The sequence below is a fragment of the Sturnus vulgaris genome, chromosome 29, assembly GCF_052056855.1.
Source record: "Sturnus vulgaris isolate bStuVul1 chromosome 29, bStuVul1.hap1, whole genome shotgun sequence".
In the NCBI taxonomy this organism is placed as follows: domain Eukaryota; kingdom Metazoa; phylum Chordata; class Aves; order Passeriformes; family Sturnidae; genus Sturnus; species Sturnus vulgaris.
In genome coordinates, this window is record NC_142271.1 from 4,398,724 (window position 1) to 4,421,958 (window position 23,235).

At 57.4% G+C, this 23,235-nt stretch overlaps 2 protein-coding genes across 5 annotated transcripts; one reads left to right on the forward strand and one right to left on the reverse strand.

Moving 5' to 3' along the window:
• The first annotated feature begins 536 nt into the window (after positions 1-536).
• On the forward strand, positions 537-10,353 carry SOX13 (SRY-box transcription factor 13). 2 transcript variants are annotated; one of them, XM_088180418.1, is made up of 13 exons: positions 537-1,271; positions 1,733-1,838; positions 2,347-2,433; positions 2,784-2,956; positions 3,744-3,812; positions 3,939-4,050; positions 4,134-4,216; positions 4,753-4,912; positions 5,481-5,590; positions 5,681-5,777; positions 5,876-6,019; positions 6,585-6,801; positions 7,339-10,353. In XM_088180418.1, the coding sequence occupies exons 1-13, from the start codon at positions 813-815 to the stop codon at positions 7,610-7,612; spliced, it is 2,091 nt and encodes a 696-aa protein (XP_088036544.1). In that variant the 5' UTR covers positions 537-812; the 3' UTR covers positions 7,613-10,353. The 2 variants fall into 2 exon arrangements, with proteins under 2 accessions (XP_088036544.1, XP_014728124.2); XM_014872638.2 differs by having other exon boundaries at positions 538-1,271; positions 3,936-4,050.
• ETNK2 (ethanolamine kinase 2) lies at positions 9,573-22,946 on the reverse strand. Of its 3 annotated transcripts, XR_015808755.1 has the most exons (9): positions 22,696-22,930; positions 16,104-16,363; positions 14,463-14,600; positions 12,989-13,131; positions 12,828-12,911; positions 11,930-12,099; positions 11,228-11,301; positions 10,063-11,029; positions 9,847-9,998 (listed from the first exon to the last, which is right to left on the reverse strand). XR_015808755.1 is itself a non-coding variant. In XM_088180420.1 (8 exons), exons 1-8 carry the CDS (start codon positions 22,906-22,908, stop codon positions 10,957-10,959), a joined length of 1,155 nt encoding a protein of 384 aa, XP_088036546.1. In that variant the 5' UTR covers positions 22,909-22,946; the 3' UTR covers positions 9,573-10,956. The 3 variants fall into 3 exon arrangements, 2 of the variants coding, with proteins under 2 accessions (XP_088036546.1, XP_088036545.1); XM_088180420.1 differs by having other exon boundaries at positions 9,573-11,029; positions 22,696-22,946; XM_088180419.1 differs by having other exon boundaries at positions 9,573-11,029; positions 14,477-14,600; positions 22,696-22,931.
• Between the last annotated feature and the right edge of the window lie 289 nt (positions 22,947-23,235).

The window sequence follows — 23,235 nt, forward strand, 5'->3', positions numbered from 1 at the left end:
AGCCGGGCTTTGTTTGTTATGTAATTGCTGCCCCCAAGCCGGGCTGAGCCCAGCTCAGCCCTCCCCACCGCGCTTTGCACCCCTAAACTGGGTTTAGGGGCTCCCGATGGGGGTCTGGGAGGTGACAGGGTGCTGGGTTTGGGGTGGCAGGTGCCGTCCCACAACCCAGATCCCGATTCCCAGCAGCGTCCTGGATAAATCCCTTCCTTAAGAGCCTCCTTTTCCCATTATTCCCGCCTGAAAGGCGAGGACAATGCTTGTTCTCATTCTTGCTGGGTGGTGCGAGGCTTGGTGGCCTGGAGAAGCCAAATCCCCGTGGCCACCGCCCCGTGGGCACCACCGATCCCTGGCACCGGCAGTGAGGAATGGGACGCGATTTTTGGGGACAAACCCCATGGAATGCTTGGGGTTCCCTTGGGGTGTTACAGCCCGTTCCCAATAAAGCTCATTGTCATTCCTGCCGTGCCCATCTGGCACTGGGGCGGGATTGGCACCCACGGGGGCTTTGGTGGGATCAGGGAGTGGTGGCATTCCCAGGGCCAGCCCCTTGTCCTGGCAGGGCCTTGGCTGGTGCCGTTCTGGTGGCCAGTCCCAGTCCCAGGGTCCATCCCATGCCGGGCATTCCCACAGGAGCTGCTCTGGTGCCATCCCAGCCATTGCTGGGCAGAGCCAGGATTTCCATTCCCTGTCGGAGTGGGAAACCCGCGGCTGCTCCGATTTTTCTGGGCACGGTCCTGGAGCACCGAGGGGGACCTGGGGACACCCCGGGGGGCTGGCACAAGTCCCTGTCACCCTGAGCCTGGGCTCACTGGATGTGGCATGAGTTTCCCTCAAGTTGCCCCTCAATCTGCATCACCTTTAGGAATTTATTCCTCCGTTCCAAGATTTCCCTGAGGACTGAACCCCCAAAACCTGGAAAATCAGGGACAAGAGCTCAGCTTTGCCCACGGCAAACCCCAGGGACGTTGTCCTTGCACTGTGGGGCACCCCAGAGTGGGGCCAGGCTGGGAGAGAGGTGCTGGCACCCGGGGGTGCCCGGTGGCCGTGGTGACGTCCCTGTTGTCCCCAGGATGTCCATGAGGAGCCCGGTGTCCCCACCCCCGGAGCTGGATGGAGCGGGCACCATGGTGAACTGCGCCATCAAGACGGAGGAGAAGAAGGAGAACCCCCCCGAAACCCCCCCGGGGGCCGCCCCCAGCGCCGAGCCCCGGCCCCACGAGCCCCCGGGGCCACCACCCCGCGATGGCACCGACCCCCAGGCCCTGCCACAGGTGGGTGTGACAAACGTGGTGCTGCCCCCATCCCAGGGAAGAGGCGGTGGCTGCTCCCCCGCGCGGTTTTTCCTCATCCCAAGGAATTAAAATTGGAATCTGAGGCTCTCCCAAGGTTTTTTTGGATCCTCTTGGATCGTTCCTGGGCTTTGAGGGCTTCAACTTTGGCGTGGAACTCCCTGCAGGTCTTTCCAGATGTTCCCCATCCCTTCAGCCTCCCTTTTCCATTGTCCTTGGGTTTTCCCTCTCCCTGACCCCTCCCCGCTCTGCCCTCAGAGGGGAAAGGAGCTCGGATAAAGAAAATTCCAGCATTTCCAGCGTGATTCTCTCTAGGTGGGATTCAGGGAACGTGCCTGACAGAGCGTGCTCCATCATGCCAGCATCCCAGCACATCGGGATGTCCCATCCTGGGGTGTCCCTGGCGGTGGCAGCAGCGCTCAGTGACATTCTGTGTCCCGCAGGAATCCCGCTCTCCCTCCGGGGACATTCCCGAGCCCCGGCGCTCCGCCTTCGAGCCGGCCGGGGGTGGCCAGGAGAAACTGGACTTCAACAGGAACCTGAAGGAAGGTGGGAAAGGTTTTTTTTTTGGGGGGGGGGGGGGGGACAAACCCCGTGGAATGTCAGTGCTTGGGGTGTTACAGTGCATTCCCGATAAACCTCATCGTCATTCCTGCTGTGCCCGTGTGGCACTGGGATGGGACTGGCACCTGCAGGGGTTTGGTGGGATCAGGGAGTCGTGGGATCAGGGATTGGTGGGGATCAGGGAGTGGTGGCATTGCCAGGGCCAGCCCCTTGTCCTGGCAGGGCCCTGGCTGGTGCTGGGAATTCCTGGAGGAGCCGTTCTGGTGGCCAGTCCCAGTCCTGGGTCCCTCCTGTGCCAGGGACTCCTGGAGGAGCCTCTCTGGTGTCCAGTTCCCAAGGGGCCTCTTGGGATCCCTTCCCTATTCCAAATCCCTCAGGATTTTCCCAGAGCTGCAGGATGGGCTGAGCAGTGGTGCAGAGCCTTGGGATGTGCTCACGTGGTTGTCCTCTCCTCCCTGTCCCTGTCCTGTCCCTGTCCTGTCCCTGTCCCCAGTGATGCCAACCATCGAGAAGCTGCTGTCCAGTGACTGGAAGGAGCGGCTGCTGGGCCGGAACACGGCTGAATCCAAGGAAGTGAAAGGTGGGGATCCACCTCCACCATCCTCCCCCTGCATCCTAAAAACCAAAGGGATTTGTCCCTTTTTAAATTGATTTTTTTTCTGGGGGGTGAGCATCTCTGACTGCATGGGGGGTGGTTCAGCATGTGGGGATCTTTCCATCCCACCAAAATTTGACATTCCCTGCTCACCCAGTGGTGGCTGCAGGATTTCCCTACCTCCCATTTCCCACCCCAAACACCCCGATCTGCGAAAGGAAACGGGAATTCCACTCCTTAAACAAAACCACCTCCACCCCACCTGGTTCTGCCGACTCTCTCCCCCCTCCCAACCCCCTGACCATCATCCAGTCGGGTTTTTTTTCCTCCCTCAGGAACCCAGGAGAGCCTGGCAGAGAAGGAGCTGCAGCTGCTGGTGATGATCAACCAGCTGTCCACGCTGCGGGACCAGCTGCTGACGGCGCACTCGGAGCAGAAGAACATGGCCACCATGCTCTTCGAGAAGCAGCAGCAGCAGATGGAGCTGGCCCGGCAGCAGCAGGAGCAGGTGGGGGACTGTCCAACCCCCCAGGGACCCCTTTGGGACGTCAGGAGTGGCAGGGAGGTGGCTTTGGGGTCTTGTTGTCTGTTCCCGTCTCAAAGGTCCTTCACAATCATCTCTGAGCCCCACAGGTCCCCCTGAACCCCACAGGTCCTTCACAACCATCCCTGAGCCCCATGGCTCCTCCTGAGCCCCCCAGCTCCTTCACAACCATCCCTGAGCCCCCCAGTTCCCCCTGAGCCCCCCAGCTCCTCAATAATCAGCCCAAACCCCCCCAGCTCCTCCATGCTGAGCCCTGAAACTTCAGCTCTGCCATCAGCCCTGAGCCCCCCCAAACTCCTCTCTGCATCAGCCCTGAGCCCCCCAGATCCCCCTGAGCCCCCCAACTCAGCCAAATCCCTCCCTCCCTTGGAGCCAGGATGACCAAGGGTGGCTGGAGGTGGGGATTGAGCTCCTTAGCACGAGCAAACCGTCCCAGGTGTGTCCTACCTGTGCTCACCTGCTCCCTGAACACCGAGCTTTCCTCTCCTAGGGACAGGGGTGACACTGCTGTCACACCTGGGGTGGCACTGCTGTCACACGTGGGGTGGGGGTGGCTGGTCCCTCCCAGCCCTGGCATCCCTCCAGGTGGCCCAGGGGCAGCTCAGCCCCTCCTTCTGCCCTCCCCACAGCCCTGGGGACCCCCTGCACCCCCTTTTTTTTTTTTTTTTGTGGTGCTGGCCGGGTTCTGCCAGGCTGGAGGCCAGCCCAGCGCTGTCCTTGATGTCACCAACCTCCCCTGTCCCCTCCCCAGATCGCCAAGCAGCAGCAGCAGCTCATCCAGCAGCAGCACAAGATCAACCTCCTGCAGCAGCAGATCCAGGTAAAGGCAGGGGACACTCCCCGTGTCCCCCTCCCCACTCTGGGTGACTCCCCGTGCCCTGCTGTCCCCTCCTGGGGGTGACACCGCCCTGCAGCGTTGATCTGGTGTCCCTGTCCCCTCCAGCAGGTCAACATGCCCTACGTGATGATCCCAGCCTTCACCCCCGGCCACCAGCCCCTCCCGGTCACCCCCGAGTCCCAGCTGGCACTGCCCATCCAGCCCATCCCCTGCAAACCAGGTGAGCTGGGTGCCCCTGGCACCGTCCCTGTCCCCCCGGCTGTGTCCCTGTTGTCCCCAAATCCTGTCCCTCTGCTCCTGCAGTGGATTACCCGGTGCAGCTCCTGCACAGCCCCCCTCCTCCCACGCTGAAGAGACCCGCGGGCCCGGGCCACCTCCAGATGCAGGTACAGCCCCAAAAAACTCCTTAAAACCCCTGGTACAGCCCCAAAAACCCCTTAAACCCCTGGTACAGCTCCAAAAACACTGCCAAACCCTAATACAGCCCCAAAACCCCCTCCAAACCCTAATACAGCCCCAAAAACCCCTTAAACCCCTGGTACAGCCCCAAAAAAACCCTTAAACCTCTGGTACAACCCCAAAATCCCTTAAACCCCTGGTACAGCCACAAAAACTTCTCCAAATCCTGGTGCAGCCCCCAAAACCCCTTAAATCCCTGATACAGCCCCAAAAACCCCTTCAACACCTGATACAGTCCCAAAAACACTGCCAAACCCTAATACAGCCCCCAAACCACTGCCAATCCCCAATATAGCCCCAAAACCCCCTCCAACCCCTGGTACAGCCCCAAAACCCCCTCCAACCTCTGGTACAGCCCCAAAATCCTTCCAAACCCTGGTACAGTCCCAAAATCCCTTCCAGACCCTGGGCTGGGGGTGTGGGGACAGTTCCTCACCCTTCATCCCCTCCTCCTCCTCCTCAGGAGACCTCACAGCCTCTGAACCTGACGGCCAAACCCAAAGGTTCCGAGCTCCCCAGTGCCTCCAGTTCTCCCAGTTTGAAGATGAGCAGCTGCCAGTCCCTGACACCGAGCCACGGGGCCAGCAGGGAGCTGCAGGCCAGCCCGTCCAACCTCCCCCTGGGTGCGTCCCCAAGTGCCCCTCGCGTTTTTGGGGGGACGAGGAACATCCCTGCTGCTCTCAGGGGTGACCTGGGTGGGCACCCCGGGCTGTGCCACTCCCTCAGGGCGCAGCTGTGCTGGTCAGGGTGGGGTCAGTGCTCTGGGGGGGCAGCGGGGTGGCTGCTGGCACTGACAGGTGCCCGAGGGGTCAGTGGGGTGGCCACTGGCACTCACAGGTGCCCAAGGGGTCGGCGGGGTGGCCACTGGAATTAGTGGGTGGTGTGAGTGGTCAGTGAGGTGGCCACTGGCACTGACAGGTGCCCGGGGGGTCAGTGGGGTGGCTCTGGACACTGGTGGGTGCCCATAGGGCTGGGTGCTCTGGGAAGTCAGTGGGGTGGCTGCTGGCACTGCTGGGTGCCCAGAGGGTCAGCTGGGTGGCCACTGGCACTGACAGGTACTCGGGGGGTCAGTGGGGTGGCTGTGGCACTGCTGGGTGCCCAGAGGGGTCAGTGGGGTGGCTGTGGCACTGATGGGTGCCCAGAGGGTCAGCTGGGTGGCCGCTGGCACTGACAGTGCCCGTGTCTTGCCAGGCTTCCTGGGAGAGGGCGATGCCATCACCAAAGCCATCCACGACGCGCGGCAGCTGCTGCACGGCCACGGTGCCACCATGGAGGGGTCCCTGAGCAGCCCCTACCGCAAGGTGAGGGTCACTCTGCTGTCACCACCCCGGTGTCACCACCCACAGCTGTCCCCAGGCTGGGGGCTGGCTCCTGACCCCGCTGTCCTGCAGGAAGCTGTCGGGATGGATTCGTCGCCGGTGAAGGAGCGGATGGAGGAGGCGCCCGGGCACCGGCTGGACGAGGCTCTGCTGGGCTGTGACGTGGACGGTGAGCACGGCCGGGGGGCACCGTGCTCAGCCCGGCTTTGCTCCGTGCTCAGCCCGGCTTTGCTCCGTGCTCCTGCTCATCCCGGGTGTCCCTTCCAGGCTCCCGACACTTCCCGGAGTCCAGGAACAACAACCACATCAAGCGGCCCATGAACGCCTTCATGGTGTGGGCCAAGGACGAGCGCAGGAAGATCCTGCAGGCGTTCCCAGACATGCACAACTCCAGCATCAGCAAGATCCTGGGTGAGAGCATGGGGCTGGATCCCTCTGCATCCCATGGAGGGATGGGAATGAGATCCCGGGGCAGGAGATTCCCTCTGCATCCCCCTGGAGGGATGGGAATGAGATCCTGGGACAAAGCCCCTCTGAATCACCACGGAGGGATCTCCCTGACCTGGGGAAGGTCAGGGAACCCAAGGGGGATGAATCCCTGGAGGTGTTTGGGGAAGATGAGGGAATTGAGGGAATGAATCCTGGGAAGTGCACAGGGAAGGTCGGGGAATGAGGGGATGAATCCCTGGAAGAAATGTCAGGGAACCTGAGGGGATGAATCCCTGGAAACTCCCAGGGAAAGTCAGGGAATGAGGGGGATGAATCCCTGGAAATGCCCAGGGAAATTCAGGGAAGCTGTTCCCGATGTTCTGCGAGAACCAGCTCCCACCAGCACAGCTGGAAATCCAGGTGCTATCCCCACAAGGAACGCCATTAATTAACAACACTCATCCATTAATCAACCACCAGCACCAATGAACCTGGGGCTGGGTTTCTCAGGCAGGGTGTGAGGACTCTCTGCTCCTTCCCCACGCAGGATCCCGCTGGAAATCCATGTCCAACCAGGAGAAGCAGCCGTACTACGAGGAGCAGGCGCGGCTGAGCCGGCAGCACCTGGAGAAGTACCCGGATTACAAATACAAACCGCGGCCCAAGCGCACCTGCATCGTGGAGGGCAAGCGGCTGCGAGTGGGCGAGTACAAGGCGCTGATGAGGAACCGGCGCCAGGACGCCAGGCAGGGATATTTGATAGGGTAATTAATTGATAAGGGATGAGCTGTGTGCCCCACCCCCCGGGGACTCACCTGGTGACATGGGTGGGTGTTCACCTGGTGACCATGGGGGGGCTCACCTGGTGACATGGGTCGATGTTAACTGGTGACATGGGTGGGGCTCACCTGGTGACCATGGGGTTTGTGTTCACCTCGTGTCCATGGGGTTTGTGTTCACCTGGTGTCCATGGGGTTTGTGTTAACTGGTGACATGGGTGTTCACCTGGTGTTCATGGGGGGGGCTCACCTGGTGGCCATGGGGGGCTCACCTGGTGACGTGGGTGGGTGTTTATCTGATGACACGGATGTTTACCTGGTCACCATGGGGTTTATGCCCACCTGGTTTTATTGGGGCAAGTGCTCACCTGGTTCCCGTGGGGTTTGTGCTCATCTGTACCAGTGGGGTGGGTGCTCACCTGGTGCCCACCTGATGTCAATGGGGTTGGTGCCCACCTACCCCCCACAGAAAATCCCCCTGGGCAGCCGAGGGACCCCCCTGACCCCTCACTGTCCCCACAGGCCGCAGGGCAGCCAGGTGCCCCCCAGCTCCTCGGACGTGCTGTACCCACGGCCGGTGGGCGTCCAGCTGCCCCCTCCCCTCCTGGAGCATTACCTGCCCCGCGGCGTGGACCCCACCATGCCCGTGATCGTCAACACCCGCAGCCTCAAGGACGGGGACGCCGGGGACGACGGGCACTCGGTGGCCGAGGGTGACATGTACCGCTACAGCGAGGACGAGGACTCGGAGGGCGAGGACAAGAGTGACGGCGAGCTGGTGGTGCTGACGGACTGAGGGGGACAGGGGGACAGCGGAGGGGGTGGCAGGGCTGGCTGGACCACCAGGAGGGCACGGCGTGTCCTGGTGGGATGGCACTCAGCCGCGGGACAGCTGCCCACCTGCACAGGGGTCCCACGAGGGTGGGCACCTGGAATTTTGGGTGCTGAGGACTGGCTTGGTTTTGCTTTGGTGGCACGTGGAGCTGAGGCCACCGAGCCTGGAGATTTGGTGACGTGGCTGCTGCGCTGTCACCCCTGAGAGGCACCTGAGGGTTTTGGGGTGCAGGGAAAACCTCCAGAGCATCTCCCAGCCCTGTGGGTCCTGGAGAGCCTCACCTGCTGGGCACGGATTGGGGACACGGGGACTGTCCCCTCCTCTATCCTGGTGTGACCTCCCTGCCGCGCTTCCCGCTCGCTCTTTGGAGCCTGCCAGCGAATTCCCACCGAGCCAATTTTAGCTCCATCCTGGCCCCGGCTCCGGCCAAGGGCTCCTCGGGGCCCTTTGTGCTGCCGGCAGCTCTGGCCCACTTTGGGAATAAAGCGGGGGCTGTCCCTGTCCTGCCAGCCCCTGCTCGGGGGGGACGTGCCCGGCTGTCCCTGGGCACCTGTCCCTGAAGTTTGGGCTCCACCTGAGCCCTGCAGGGGGACAGGGAGGGAGCAATAATGGCCCTTAGGGGGAAAAAAATGAATTATTGGGAAAAATGAGCTTGCTCTGGTCAAAGCCTGTCCCAGAGGGGTTGGGGTGAGGTGTGGCTGTGCATGACGGGTGTCCAGGTGTGAGTTAGGGGTGTCCAGGTGTGAGTTAGGGGTGTCCAGGTGAGAATTCGGGGTGTCCAGCATTGCTTGTGCAGTGTCCAGGTGTGTGTGTGCAATGTCCAGGTGAGAATTCGGGGTGTCCAGGTGTGTGGGTGTGGTGTCCAGGTGAGAGCTAGGGGTGTCCAGCTGTGTGTGCAGTGTCCAGCTGTGTGTGTGTGCAGTGTCCAGCTGTGCAGTGTCCAGCTGTGCAGTGTCCAGCTGTGCACGGCCGCTCTCTCCCTTCCCGCCCCACCCCCGTCCCTCCGTGCGCGGGGCTCCGGCACCTCCCTGTGGCGGCAGCGGGGAACAGGCCCCGAGCTGGGGACACCGCGGGGACAGGGACAGGGCTGGGGACACCGAGGGGACAGGGACAGCGAGGGGGACACCGTGGGGACAGGGCTGAGGACACCACGGGGACAGGGACAGGGCTGGGGACACCGAGGGGACAGTGACAGCGAGGGGGACACTGAGGGGACAGGGACAGAGCTGAGGACACCGCGGGGATAATGACAGGGCTGGGGACACCGTGGGGACAGTGACAGGGCTGGGGACACCACTGGGACTGTCACCATGCTGGGGACACCGCGGGGACACTGCAGGGACTGTGACAGGGCTGGGGACACCACGGGAGCCACAGCCACCTGGGCTCGAGGCTGCACAAAGCAGGCACCAGCCTCTGTCCCCTTGTCCCTCTGTCCCCTTGTCCCTCTATCCCCTTGTCCCTCTGTCCCCTTGTCCCCAACCCAAGGTGCGGATCCGAAGCTCAGCAGCATCAGCACCTCAGTGCTGGGGGACAGCCCAGGGGACATCCTTTATCCCAGGGGACAGCCTTTATCCCAGGGGACATCCTTTATCCCAGGGGACATCCTGCCTCCTCCCGTGCCCAGCCATCCCCTCCATCCTCTCCTGCCCTGTGTCAGTGCTTTATTTATTCCCAACTCCCTGTCCTGGGGTCCCTGGGAAAGACAGGGGTCCCTGGGGAGGACGGGGGTCCCTGGGAAGGACAGGGGTCCCTGGGAGGGGTCCCAGCTCCAGGGCTGGGCTGGGTTGTGCTGCAGAGGGACTGGAAGCAGATGTGCCCCCTCCCCACAGCTGCAGCTCTTCCTGTCTCTCTTTCATTTATTTTCTTTTCTTCTTCCTTTTTTCTTTTTCTTTGTTGTTGTTGTTTTGTTTTTTAAAGATTGTAAATATAGATAGAGCTTTATTTTGTTAATAAGACGATGAGTAACTTAACCTGTATATTTCACATCCCTGTTTACAATCGTTCCTCCCCCTGTCCCTTGGCACAATAAAAGTGACTTTTTTGGAGCAGAGAGCGGGGCCTGGGCTTCACCAGATTGGGGGCGAGGTTTGGGTGGGGACATCTGCAGGTTCAGAAGGGACAGGAGCACCCTCAGAGCCCGGGGGTGCTGCCCCTGCTCCGGCACAAACCCCCCCAGATCCACCACCCCCAAATTCCAGCTACCAGCAGCTTTTATTTCACACCAACAGCAGCCCCGGCTCCGGCTGGGGGAGGTCCCTGTGCCCAGACGAGGGACAGTCACCTTGTCCCCACAGCCAGGACAGGGCTCTGGGGGAGGTCCCTGTGCCCAGACGGGGACAGTCACCTTGTCCCCACAGCCAGGACAGGGCTCTGGGGGAGGTCCCTGTGCCCAGACAAGGGACAGTCACCTTGTCCCCACAGCCAGGACAGGGACAACAGGCTGTGATTGAGCTGGACAGGGCTCAGCAGGGCAGGGGGGTGAGGCTGTGCCTGGTCCTGGAGCACACTGGGGGTGGGGACATGGCCAAGGGAGGAGGACAGCGGTGGGGACAGGCAGGACCGACCCCCTGGGCACCTCTGGACCCCCCTGACCCTGGGGGAGAGGGTGAAGGCAGAGCGGGGGGGCTGCTCTGGCAGCGCAGGGGGAAAGGGAGAGGGAAGCCACCAAGCTAAGGGGGACAGTGGGGACAGGCAGGGACAGCTGTGGGGACACCCAGGGGCAGCTGTGGGGACACCCAGTGCCCACCAGCAGCACCCCACTGGTGCCAGACCCTCGTGGCTCACGTGCCCTGTCCCGTCAGCTCCCACCCCTCATGGAAAAGGGTCCCGGTGCTGCTTTGGGGGTGGCACCCCGGTGACACCCAGCAGGGCAGGAGGGGACAGAAGGGCACAGCAAAGTGACCAGGCAGCTCTGGGGGCTCCTGAGCGGAACGGGGTGACCCCCGTGTCCCTCCTTGGGGACAGCACAGGGACAGCGGGGCGGTGCCAGCCCGGCAGCAGCAGCAGCGGTGCCAGCAGGGCACGGAGCCGCCGGGCACCGGGGCCGAGCGGGGCTCGGCTTTAAGGCGATGCTGAGGCTTCCTCGCGTGGGCTGGGGCCTCGCCGGGGCCGTGGTCCTCTCCAGCATCTCATGGTCCAGTCTCGGGGGTGTCCAGGCTCTCCTGGGAGCGGTGGTGGCCGGGGCAGAGCTCCTCTTGTCCCCCCTTGCCAGCGGCAGGAGCGGCCCTGGTCCCCGGCGGGGCTGGGCAAGGGGCCAGGGGGGTGCGAGGACACGGCCAGGACAGAAGAGCTCGGGGTGGTCCCTACTTGGGGACCTGCAGGGCTGTGACCACCGGCTTCATCTTGAAGTATTGTTTAAACCTTAGCTTTGCATATCTGAAAAAGGGAGAAGGGACAGCTCTGAGCCACTCGTGTGCCCAGGGACCACCAGGATCCTCCCTGGGATCCTCTCCAGGGACTGCCAGGATCTTCCATGGGATCATCCCCAGGATCCTCCCTGGGATCTTCCCCAGGGACCACCAGGACCCTCCTGCTCCTCTCATTTCCCACTGGGAGCAAGGGAGGCGGACTCACCTTAAGAAATTAAAGTCTATGGTCGAATATTTATCCTGGATCAGGCCCCAGCACGCCCAGAGGAAATGGGATGCCTGCAACGGGCACAACAAGGATCAGGGGACGTGGACACAGACACTCGTGGGACAGAGACACTCGTGGGACACAGACACTCCTGTCTCTCCTGGCTGAGGTATGGAATTCCCAGGGCTGTGACAAGGACAGGACTGGGACTGGGGCTGGCCCACACCGGGATTTTTGTGCCCTGCAGAGGCTGCTCCCGAGGGACGGCAGCAGGGAGGATGCTGAACACGGGGTCCCACCCCCTGTGCTGCCCTCCTGGCAGCTCCAGCCAGGAAAACAGAGGATATTTCACCTAAAATTTCCAGAAAATCAGCTGGGCCCGTGCCTGGCAGTTACCAAAGAGGATTTCCTCACCCCAGGCTGTGTCTGACCCCTCTGAAGGGCTGCCCAAGGCCGTGGCTGTCAGACACACGCTGTCCCCAGCACACCCCTGTGACCTTGCCCGGGGGCTCGGCGCCCCTGAGGCACTGCCAGGCCCCTTGGCACAGCCTGTCCCACATGTCCCCAACCTCCCAAGCTGGCACCTGCAGCCCCATCCTCTCCAGGTGAGCTGGGAGCCCAAGAGCAGAGGAAAACTCATCCCTGGGTTGTGTTTTCAGCCCTGGAGTGAGGTTGGCTCCTTCCACCTGCACCACTCACCAAGGAGAACTTGTTCACTTGCACGTAGAGAGTTTCCAGCTCCTCCTCGGACACCTGGGTGTCCCCTGGGTGCCCCTGGGTGAGCTCCTTGTAGGCCTGCAGGTAGGAGTGCAGCCACTGCAGCTGTGTCTCCTTGCTGGGGTAGAGGCCATAATCCACCTCCTTCACACCTGGGGGGACACAGGGGGACACAGGGGGACACAGGGGGACAGGGAGGGTTTGGATTCTCCACGGCAGAGCGAGGAGAGCCCAGCCCCACCCCGGCACAAAGCAAGGATGAGCCTCGGGGTGAGGAGCCAGGAGTGGCACCCCAGGGGCATCCCAGTGCCCACGACCTGCAGAGACCCCGCTCTGAGCACGGGCAGCCCCATTTCCTGCTGTAGGATTTGGGGTGCAGCTCCTTCCTCCATCCCCAGGGGTGAAAAGACCCCATTTCTCACCATGGGAATGCCAATAAAACTCCCTCCTCCATCCCAGTAACAGGAAGACCCCATTTCCCACTTGGGAATGGGAATAAAACTCTCTCCTCCACCTCCAGGGAGGAAGAGACCCCATTTCCCAGCATGGGACTGGGGATTTAACTCCCTCCTCCACCCCCAGTTTGGGGACACCCCATTTCCAATCATGGGAGTGGGAATAAAACTCCCTTCTGCATCCCAGTAATAGGAGACCCCATTTCCTATCTCAGGACTGGGAATAAAACTCCATCCTCCATCCCAGAGATGTGAAGACCCCATTTCCCACCTGGGACTGGGGATTTAACACCCTGGGATTTAACTCCCTCCTCCACCCCCAGTTTGAGGACACCCCAGGCGAGTTTGGGGACACCTCAGACCAGTCTGGGGACACCCCAGGCCAGGACTGGGGTTCCCTTTGGAGGCTCCCAGCCCATCCCAACCTGCGAACTCGTTGAAGTGGTTGCCGATGTCGAAAGCCTGGTAGTTGTACCCCGTGTACTCGTAGTCGATGAAGCGAACGCGATCTGCGGGGACAAAAGCTGTGAGAGGGGTGGGGTGGGGACAGAGGGGACACCCGGGGGGTGGCCGAGGGCGCACAGACCTTGTGTGCTGTCGTAGATGATGTTCTTGCACAGGAGGTCGTTGTGGCACAGCACCACGGGGGAGCCGAGCTGGGACAGCGTGTCCTGCATCCAAACCAGCTCCTGCTCCAGCGCCTCGGGGCTGGGCACGTCCGGCGGGAGGCTGGCAAGGGACAAAAAAAAAAAAAAAAAGGACAAAAGAGACAGGGTGGCATCGCTGCTGCTCTTGGGGAGCTTCCCTGCTGTTTGGGGCTGGAGTTTCTCCGGCTTTCAGCGTTTTCTTGGGGGTTCAGGGGCAGAATTTCCCCGGCTTCCAGCACTTCCCTGGTTTTCAGCGATTCCCTGGGGCTCAAGGGTAGAATTTCCCCAGCTTCCAGCATTTTCCTGGGGGTTCAAGGGTAGAATTTCCCCGGTTTCCAGCACTTCTCTGGCTTCCAGCATTTCCCTGGGGGCTCAGGGGCAGAACTGCGCTTCCCTGGGTGCTTAGGGAAAGAATTTGAAGAATTTCCCCAGCTTCCAGCATTTTCCTGGGGCTCAGGGGTGGCGTTTCCCCGGTTTCCAGCACTTCCCTGAGGGTTCAGGGACAGAATTCCCTCAATTTCCCTCTCTTCCCTTACAAACGACCCCATTAACGGCACAGAGCAAATCCTGTTTTTGGGGAGAGGGCCAGGTTTAGCACCCAGGCACACACCACACCTCAACCTCAGCGCATCCCTTGTCCCCAAAAACCCCCAGGGCCAATCCCCAAACCCACCCAGCGCTCGCTCCCCGAGCACCGGGCGCACCCCCGGGGCCAAGGGGATGTTTTGGACTCCGGTAACCTCGGGAGCTCGGCTTCCGAGAAGAGAACTCGTTAATGATTGCCTAATTGGCTGCGCTGAAGGCGCACGTTGGGTAAAGTCTGAGAAAAGCTCGTCTGGCTCCTGCCAGGGTTAATGATTGCCCTGCCTCGGGGTTCATTCACCTCCTCCGCCTCTTGGGGTTGCCCAAATCCTTCTCACGCACCCCAACGCTCACCTGCGTGCCCCAAAAAATGATTGGGAGCGCGAACTGGGTGTTTTGATCTAGGCTGGGTTTCTAGATTGCATCATCAGCTCAAGCAGGGTTTGAGCTCGGGCTTATTCTAGGCTTAAATTCCCAGGAGGAGGAGGAGGAGGAGGAGGAGGAGGAGGAGGAGGAGGAGGATTGCAGCAGTGGGAGGCCGTGGCTCCGGCTGGATCCTGCCTGGATGCTGCACAGACACATCCCAGAGCTCCAAAAAAATTGAAATCCTCCCCAAATTGGCAGCAGGAAGGGGCTGGAGCTGCTCCTGGGGCTCTGAGAGGGATCCAGCCCCAAACCCACCCCAGATCTCAGGGGGATCCAGCCCCAAACCCACCCCAGATCCCTGCAGAGGCTTTACCTGGGCACCAGGGCTGTGCCCCCTGGTCCTGCCCGGCCCCAGGCTGGGTGGGCAGGGGGTGCCCGAGCTCTGTGGGATCCCTCTGCCTTTACCTGGGGTTGGATACCTTTGGGCTGAGCTCTGTCTTCACCAGGCCGAGGTATTTGTGCAGTTTCTGCCACAGGATGGGCCGGGGGAGGCTCCCGTTGGCGTGGATGGCGTGGACTCGGGCCATCTCCCGGGCCACCAGCCTGGTGTGGGCAACAGGAGACGGGTGAGAGGTGATCCCAAATCCTCAAAATCCCCCCGCAAAAATCCCCACAAGAGCTTTGGGATGTGCTGAGGGGGATTCCCTGAATATCCTGCTTAAAACACAGGGTGAGCACGGCCGAGCCCCCGTTCCATGTCAGGGATCAGCCTCTGGACCGTTTCAGAATTCCCATTTTCAGGGCAAATTCAGCCCTAAATTGGGAATTTCAACCCTAAACTCTGCTTCCCAAGAAATCCCAGCTTCCCAGAAAACCTTTAGTCCAGATTCCCAGGAAACCTCTCATCACCTGAACTTGGTGCTTTTAAGAATTTGTTAATTTTGACATCCCTGGCTACAGTTTGACCCATTTATCCCCCAAGTGGGGAACATCCCCTGGGGATAAAACCTCAGGGATTTATCAGCCCTGGGCTGGGAATGGCATGGATGGCACTGGGCAGACTGGGAATGGCATGGATGGCACTGGGCAGACTGGGAATGGCTTGGAGAACACCTGGCAGGTGGCCAGAACATCCACAGCAGTGAGGAGAGAGCCAAAAACAACACAGAACAAACCCCAGAAACGAATTTAACACAGATAAAAACCCCAAAAAACAAATTTAAGACAGAAAAGAAAAAAAACAGAAAAATATTTAACACAGAAGAAGCCCACAGAAATTAATTTAACACTAAACAAATCCCCCAGAAACGAATCTTCTCAAGCTGTCCTTGGAAAAAAAAAAGTGCATAAATATATACTTATATGTATATATTTATATATATATATTTTATATATGCTTTCTACATATTCAAACCCCTAAATCCTAAATTTTTATGTCGTGATATTATCTATTTCTACCTAAATTTGTTTGCTACTTAGATCTTTATTTATTTTACTTTATTACTTCAATAGTAATTAAATACGACTTGAAATAATATATGACATATGACATATGATATATAATGTATAATATGATATATAATATATAATATATAATATATAATATATAATATATAATATATAATATATAATATATAATATATAATATATATAATATAATGTAATGTAAGATAATGCAATGTAATGGAATATAATGTAATGTAAGATAATGCAATGTAATGGAATATAATGTAATGTAATATAATATAATATAATATAATATAATATAATATAATATAATATAATATAATATAATGTAATATAATGTAATGTAATATAATGTAATGTAATATAATGCAATGTAATGTAATATAATACAATGTTATGCAATGTAATGTAATGTAATGTAATATAATGTTATATAATATATAAATAAATATATATAAAATATAATGTTATATAATATATTTTATATATATAAAAATAGATAATGTTATAGAATAGAATAGAATAGAATAGAATAGAATAGAATAGAATAGAATAGAAATACAATAAGCTTTCACTACATCACTCCAAATACCCCAATTATATCCCCTCCTCTCTCTCCAAGAGGGAATCCCCACCCACCTGCAGATGTGGGGGTCCCGGACGTGCTGCGGCCCCAGGGCGATTCCCGGCAGGAATTGGTAGCACAGCCCGTTCCGGAAGGAGCAGAAGAGCTCGGGGGCGCAGCCGTGGGCTCGCAGCACCTGGAAATTGCGGAGCTCGGTGTCCCTGTCCACCAGCAGCTCGCTCCTCGTGCCGTACACCCGCACCAGCAGCGCGTCCCCCATGGCCTCGTCCGTGTAACAGGCCAGCAGCTTGTTGGTGATGCCGTCCGTGAAGAGCTGCAGGGGAGGAAAGGCGGCACGGGTGACAAACGGGGAATGGGTGACAAACGGGGAATGGGTGACAAACGGGGAACGGGTGACAAAAATGGTACGGGTGACAAACGGGGAACGGGTGACAAAAATGGTACGGGTGACAAACGGGGAACGGGTGACAAACGGGGAATGGATGACAAACGGGGAATGGGTGACAAATGGGGAACGGGTGACAAACGGGGAACGGGTGACAAACGGGGAACGGGTGACAAAAATGGTACAGGTGACAAACAGGGAACGGGTGACAAACGGGGAACGGGTGACAAAAATGATACGGGTGACAAACGGGGAACGGGTGACAAACGGGGAACGGGTGACAAAACATGGCACGGGTGACAAAACATGGCACGGGTGACAAACGGGGAACGGGTGACAAAACATGGCACGGGTGACAAAACATGGCACGGGTGACAAACGGGGAACGGGTGACAAAACATGGCACGGGTGACAAACGGGGAACGGGTGACAAACGGGGAACAGGTGACAAAAATGGTACAGGTGACAAATGGGGAACGGGTGACAAATGGGGAACGGGTGACAAAGATGGCACAGGTGACAAACAGGGAACGGGTGACAAACGGGGAACGGGTGACAAAACATGGCACAGGTGACAAAACGGGGGTGACAAACGGGAAACAGGTGACAAAGATGGCAAAGGTGACAAAGATGGCACAAGTGACAAACAGGGAATGGGTGACAAACGGAAAACAGGTGGCAAAGGTGGAGCAGGTGACAAAAATGGCACAGGTGACGAAAATGGTACAGGTGACAAAGGTGGTACAGGTGACAAAGATGATACAAGGGACAAAGCACAGGTGACAAAAATGGTACAGGTGACACCTGGGAGGGCACAAAACATGGCACAGGTGACAAAAACGGTACAGGTGACAAAGGTGGTACAGGTGACAAAGACGGCACAGGTGACAAAGATGGCCCAGGTGACACCTGGGAGGGGACAATCACAGAGCAGGTGACACCTGAGGATGCTGAGAATGTGTTGAAACCCCAGAAAATGAGGGTTTGGAATTTTTTTTCCCCCAGGAAAACGCCGATTTTTAACCTGAGAAATCGCCCCAAAAATCGAGTGTGATAGAATTCGGATCACGTAAAAATAAGGATAAATACATTTTAGTAGATCAATAAAATAAATAAATAAACGTTACTTTAAATATTTAAAGCCATATAGTAAAATATTACTGTAATGCTTTAAATATTTAAAGTAATATTTAATTGCTATTAAAGCAATTAAGTAAAATAAATAAATAAATATTTCAGCGGTGACACCTGGGAATGGGGGAACCCCTGTGTTAAAACCAGGGAAAATGAGGGTTTGGAATTTTCTCCAGGAAAAAGCTGATTTTTAACCTGAGAAAGAGCCCAAAAATCGAATGTGATACAATTAGGATCACGTAAAAATAAATATATTTAAGCAGATAAATAAATATATTTAAGCAGCTAAATAAATATATAAGCCTTACTTTAAATATTTCAAGTAATATAGTAAAATATTGCTATATGGCTTTAATTATTTATGTAAATATTTAATTCTTATTAAAGTAATAAAGTAAAATAAACAAAGATTTAAGTAGTAAATAAATTTAGGGAGAAATACGTAATGTCACATAGTAAAAAATTTAGAATTTAGGGTTTTGAAATGTAGCAATATATAGAAAGCACATATAAAAGCATATAAAAATATATATAAAATATTAAAATATATAATATGTATATATTGATATACATATATAAATATATACAATATACATATATATAAAACATAGAAATATATTAAAATATATGCACATATAATAATGTATATATTTATGTATTTATATACATATATACATATATATACATTTATAAATATTTATATATATTATATACACATAAAATATATATACAATATACACATATAAATTTATATAAAATATATAAAAGCATAAATCAAAGATAAAAATTTTAGGGCGGAAATTTTATCCTTCTTCTTCACCTTCTTCTTCATGAATCCAAGTAATTTTTGTAATTGAATAAAAAAACTCACACAGTGGGCCATGGTTAATTAGTTATCAGGTTAAGAGTAAAAATAATTTAAGAATTTATTCTTAATTAGACCATTTAGACTCAAAAAAACATGTGAAAAGAAAAATACGTCTCCATTTTTAGCTCGTTGGCCAAAAGTGCTAACTGCAGCATAAATAAAAATTAATGAACATCTAAGTCCAAATCAGAAATGTCGTCTCTCGTGCATTCAATCACGACCTTAACAAAAAATGAAAAAGACCAGAAAACCCCCAAATCCACAATATCCTGCTATTTTTCACCTGAAGCTCAGGACCAGCTCAGGCCAGATGTGCCAGCTGTGCCAGATGTGCCAGCTGTGCCAGCTGTGCCAGATGTGCCAGCAGCACTCTTGGCACGGGAGCAACCCCGGGAATCGCTCCCAAAAAAAAAAAAATAAAAAAATAAAAAGAAGTAATAAATAAATAAACCACCCAACGAAGGCGAAAACAATCACAGTGTCACCACCCTCATGGCTCCAGTGTCACCATTCTGATGGCTCCAGTGTCACTGCTGTGATGACTCCAGTGTCACCCCTGAGCTCGCTGCAGTGTCACCACTCTCCCCGCCCTGCTGGCTCCAGTGTCACTGTGCTGGTTCCAGTGTCACCACTGTGATAGCTCCAGTGTCACCACTCTGATGGCTCCAGTGTCATCACTGTGCTGGCTCCAGTGTCACCACTGTCCCCTCTCTGATGGCACCAGTGTCCCCGCTCTGATGGCTCCAGTGTCATCACTGTGCTGGCTCCAGTGTCACCACTGTCCCTGCTCTGATGGCACCAGTGTCCCCGCTCTGATGGCTCCAGTGTCATCACTGTGCTGGCTCCAGTGTCACCACTGTCCCTGCTCTGATGGCACCAGTGTCCCCGCTCTGATGGCACCAGTGTCCCCGCTCTGATGGAAAGGGAGTTTTGTTTTCCCGGCGCTCCGCCTTGGCCGCCTGCCCGGGCGTGCCGGGGCTGCTGCTGAGCTCCGAGTCCCATCCCGCCGGGATTTTGGGCACTTCCAGGGCACCGAGAGGGTTTGGGGCTCTGTCACCCCCTGTCCCATTGTCCCCCGTGCCAGCTCCGAGGCGCTGCAGCTCTCCATGGGAAAGATTCCTTCATCCCACCGGGATTTTGGGCACCTCCAGGGCACCGAGGGGATTTAGGGATGTGTCACACCACAAGAAATCCCTGTCCCATTGTCCCCAGCTCCAAGCTGGGCACTCCGAGCTGCTGTGGCTCCCCATGGGAATGATTTCTTCATCCCACCGGGATTTTGGGCATTTCAGAGCATTGAGGGGGTTTGGGGCTCTGTCACCCCACAGGAAATTCCTGCCCCATTGTCGCCTGTGCCAGCTCTTGGGCGCTGTGGCTCCCCTTGGGAATGATTCCTGTATCCCACCGGAATTTTGGGCACTTTTGTGGCCTTGTGGGTGTTTGGGGCTCTGTCACCCCACAGGAAATCCCCATCCCATTGTCCCCTGTGCCAGAGTGCTCCTGGGAATGATTCCTTCATCCCTGTGGGATCAGGGAGCCGGAGCAGGAGGGGCTTTGGGGCTCCTGCTCCGGCAGCTGCGGAGCTCAGGGATGGGATGGATAATTTTAGACATCCCACTCAGCAACCCACGCTCCCCTATAGGGTTCCTATATATAGGGCTCCCCGAGCAGCCTCCCCAGGGAGACTCCAGGCGCTGGAATGAGACCCCCCCAAGTCAGACACCCCCATTCCAGAGCTGGATTTGGGGTGAGCAGGACGAGGTCGCTGTCCCATCCTCAGGGGCCGCTGCCCCTCAGCTGTGGCTGAACCTTCTCAAGCTGCTTTTCCCCGAGCTGATAATCTGGGTTTCACCACAGGGCTCAGCTCTCTCCTCCTCTTGTCCTGCCAGGCCCCACAGGCTGGAAATTCAGGCAGAATTGAATTGCCCGAATTCAAAACTTGAATATTCCAAGTGGGATATCAGCAGAGGTGTCACATCCCGGCCATGCAGGTGTCACCATCGGCCACACGTGGGTCAGCTGCAGGTGAGTGGCTCCACATGGAGTGAAATCCTCGTGTGCTGCCTTGTTTTGCTGCCCCGCAGCCCGGGCAGCCCTTTCCAGCAGGTTTAACGGGATTACTGAGCCTTATCCCCCCTGAATTCCAGGCCGCCAACTCTGGAGACGCACACGTGGTCCCTCGGTGACCTGCAGGGACTCGCTGGGTTTGGGAGTGGCAGCTCTGTCAGCTCCCGAGGATCGGCTGGGGGATTCCTGGTGCTGTTCCCTGTGGATCCAGGCTGCAGCCACCCCACTGCCACCCCAAATCCGTCCCTCCTGCAGCCAGGTGACAGCAGGGACAGAAGGAAGGAGCGAGACCCTGTGAACTTCGCAGGGATTAAAAGCCAGACCTGTGCCAAAGCACTGGGGTGAAGAAGCAAAATCCAACTCCTGGTGCTGCACCCGCCAGGAGAATCCCTCAGCATTCCCAAAATACCAACACCGGCTGTCTCAGCACCCCCAGCCCGGAGCTGGCCACCAGCACGGCAACTTGTTGCCAAATCTGGGCTAAAAACATCCAGCCCTGCTGGAGAACTCGCAGGGCTTCGGCTCCGCGGCGCTGCCGCTTTTATCTCTGGCTGAGAGATGGATGGAGGGATGGATCCGTGGATGGATCCATGGATGGAGGGATGGATCCATGGATGGAGGGATGGATCCATGGATGGATGGAGGGGTTTGTGCTTCCCTGGGAGCGTGGGTGCCTGACTCAGCCGCACGGACATTCCTCGGGGATGAGGAGCAGGAGCCCTGGGAAGCGGGCACAACCTGGAGGGCAGGGCAGGACAGCCCGAGCACGCAGATCCTGCCGCTCCAGGGCACCGGGAATGGGAATGGGATCGCTAATGGGAACCAGTTGAGGCTCTTGGCCCTCTCCATCCCATCCCGAGCGGCTGCTGAGAGGGGAAACGCGGGAGGAGGGAAAACAACCGAGGGAAACGCGACGGGAGGGTTTTCCCTCAGCTCCTAACTGCTTTTTTTTTTTTTTTTTTTTTTTTTTTTTTTAATTAAAAACACACGCACGCACACCCGAGCTGCTGTCGAACACTGACCCCTGCGGAGCCTGGATACCAGAGCCGGGGTCCCTCCACAACCACCGAGCCCTGCGAGCAAGAGCGAGACATTTCCTGCCCCTGCAAACTCCAACTCCCAGCTTCCTGCCCGTTGCCATCTGCCCTTTCAGATGGCTTTTCCTCCTTGTATTTAATTACACTTGGCTATTAATACATTTTTAATGACGGGAAGCGTGTGCCTGTCGGAGGGGACGCTCGCTCACGTGCAGACATTTAAGGGCGAGCAGTCCCAGCCCCTCCACGCCCCGGTGCCCAGCGCCAGGGCACTGCCGAGGGCACAGGAGCCACCGGCCCGTGTCACCCCAGAGCTGGCCGGAGGGGCACAGGGATTCATTCCCACGCCAGCACAGCTTTCCCAGAAAAGCCCTGGCAGCTCCGCGCAGCCGAGCCCTGTCCCGTGCCAGGAGCCCGGAGCTGGTGTCCAGCTCCCACCTGAACCGGGGCTCAGCCCACGCAGCCCGGGACAAGTGGGAGCCAACAAATATCCCAAACAAGAGCGGCTCCCAGGAGCACCCCCCGCGCCTCGGCAGCCAGCCCGGGGACACTTTTGTACCCGCTGTCACCGCTGTTTAGGGGTCCCTAAAGCTCTTGGTGGGAGGTGTGCGGTGGGGGTGTCACGCCTTTGCACTGATGGACCCTCCGGTAACGCTCTGAGCGCAGGGGTGGGGGTACAGGGTGTCACATCCTCTGGGGCAGGTCCTAGAACCCCCCAGGGTGAACCCCCCAGCCCCCCTGGGTGAACCCTACACCCCCCGGCGTGAGCCCCACATTCTCCCTCGAACAGATCCGGTAGCCCCAGGGGTTGAACCCCGCAGTCCGCCTAGGACAGACTCTATAGTCCCCCAGGGTGAGCCCCACAGCCCCCCTGGGGCAGACCCTATAACCCCCCAGGCTGAGCCTCGCAGCCCCCCTTGAGCTGACCCCACACCCGCCGGGCTGAGCAGCGCAGCCCCCTCAGACATAACCCCATAACCGCACCCCAGCCCCCCTCAGACAGACCCTAGAACCCCACAACCCCACCCCAGCCCCCCTCAGACAGACCCTAGAACCCCACAACCCCACCCCAGCCGGGCTCTGCAGCCCCACCGGGCGATCCCCGCGGGTTCTCGGGGTGCCGGCTCAGGGTCCCTGCCCCCCGCTCCCCGTACCTTGGTCTTCACCGTGGCCGGGTCCCAGGCGGGTCTGAGCTGCCGCACGATCCGCAGCGCCCCGGGCAGCACGTCCCCCTCGTCCACCGCAATGCCGAGCTGTGGCACCGGGGGGGTCCCGCCGCCGCCCCCCCGCTCCTGCCCCGGGCAGTCGGGGCAGCGGGCGGGCGGTGCGGCCATGGCCAGCTCCGCGCTGCCGGAGCCGCGGCCCATGTGCCGGGGGCTGAGCGGGGCCGGCGGCCGCGGGGAGGAGCTGCCGCCGGTGGGAAGCCATGAGTCACCGGCCCGCCTCCCGCCCGCCTCCCCGGCAGCGCCCGCACCGGCACCGGGGGCAGGGACCGGCATCCTAAAGGGACTGGCATCGTACCGGGACCGGCACCAGGGGGAGCGAACCGCATCCTAAAGGAACCGGCACCGGGGCAGGGATCCGCATCCTACCAGTACCTGCATCCTAAAGGGATCCGCATCCTACCGGGACCGGCACCGGGGACAGGGATCTGCATCCTAACAGGATCGGAATCTTACCGGGACCGGTACCGG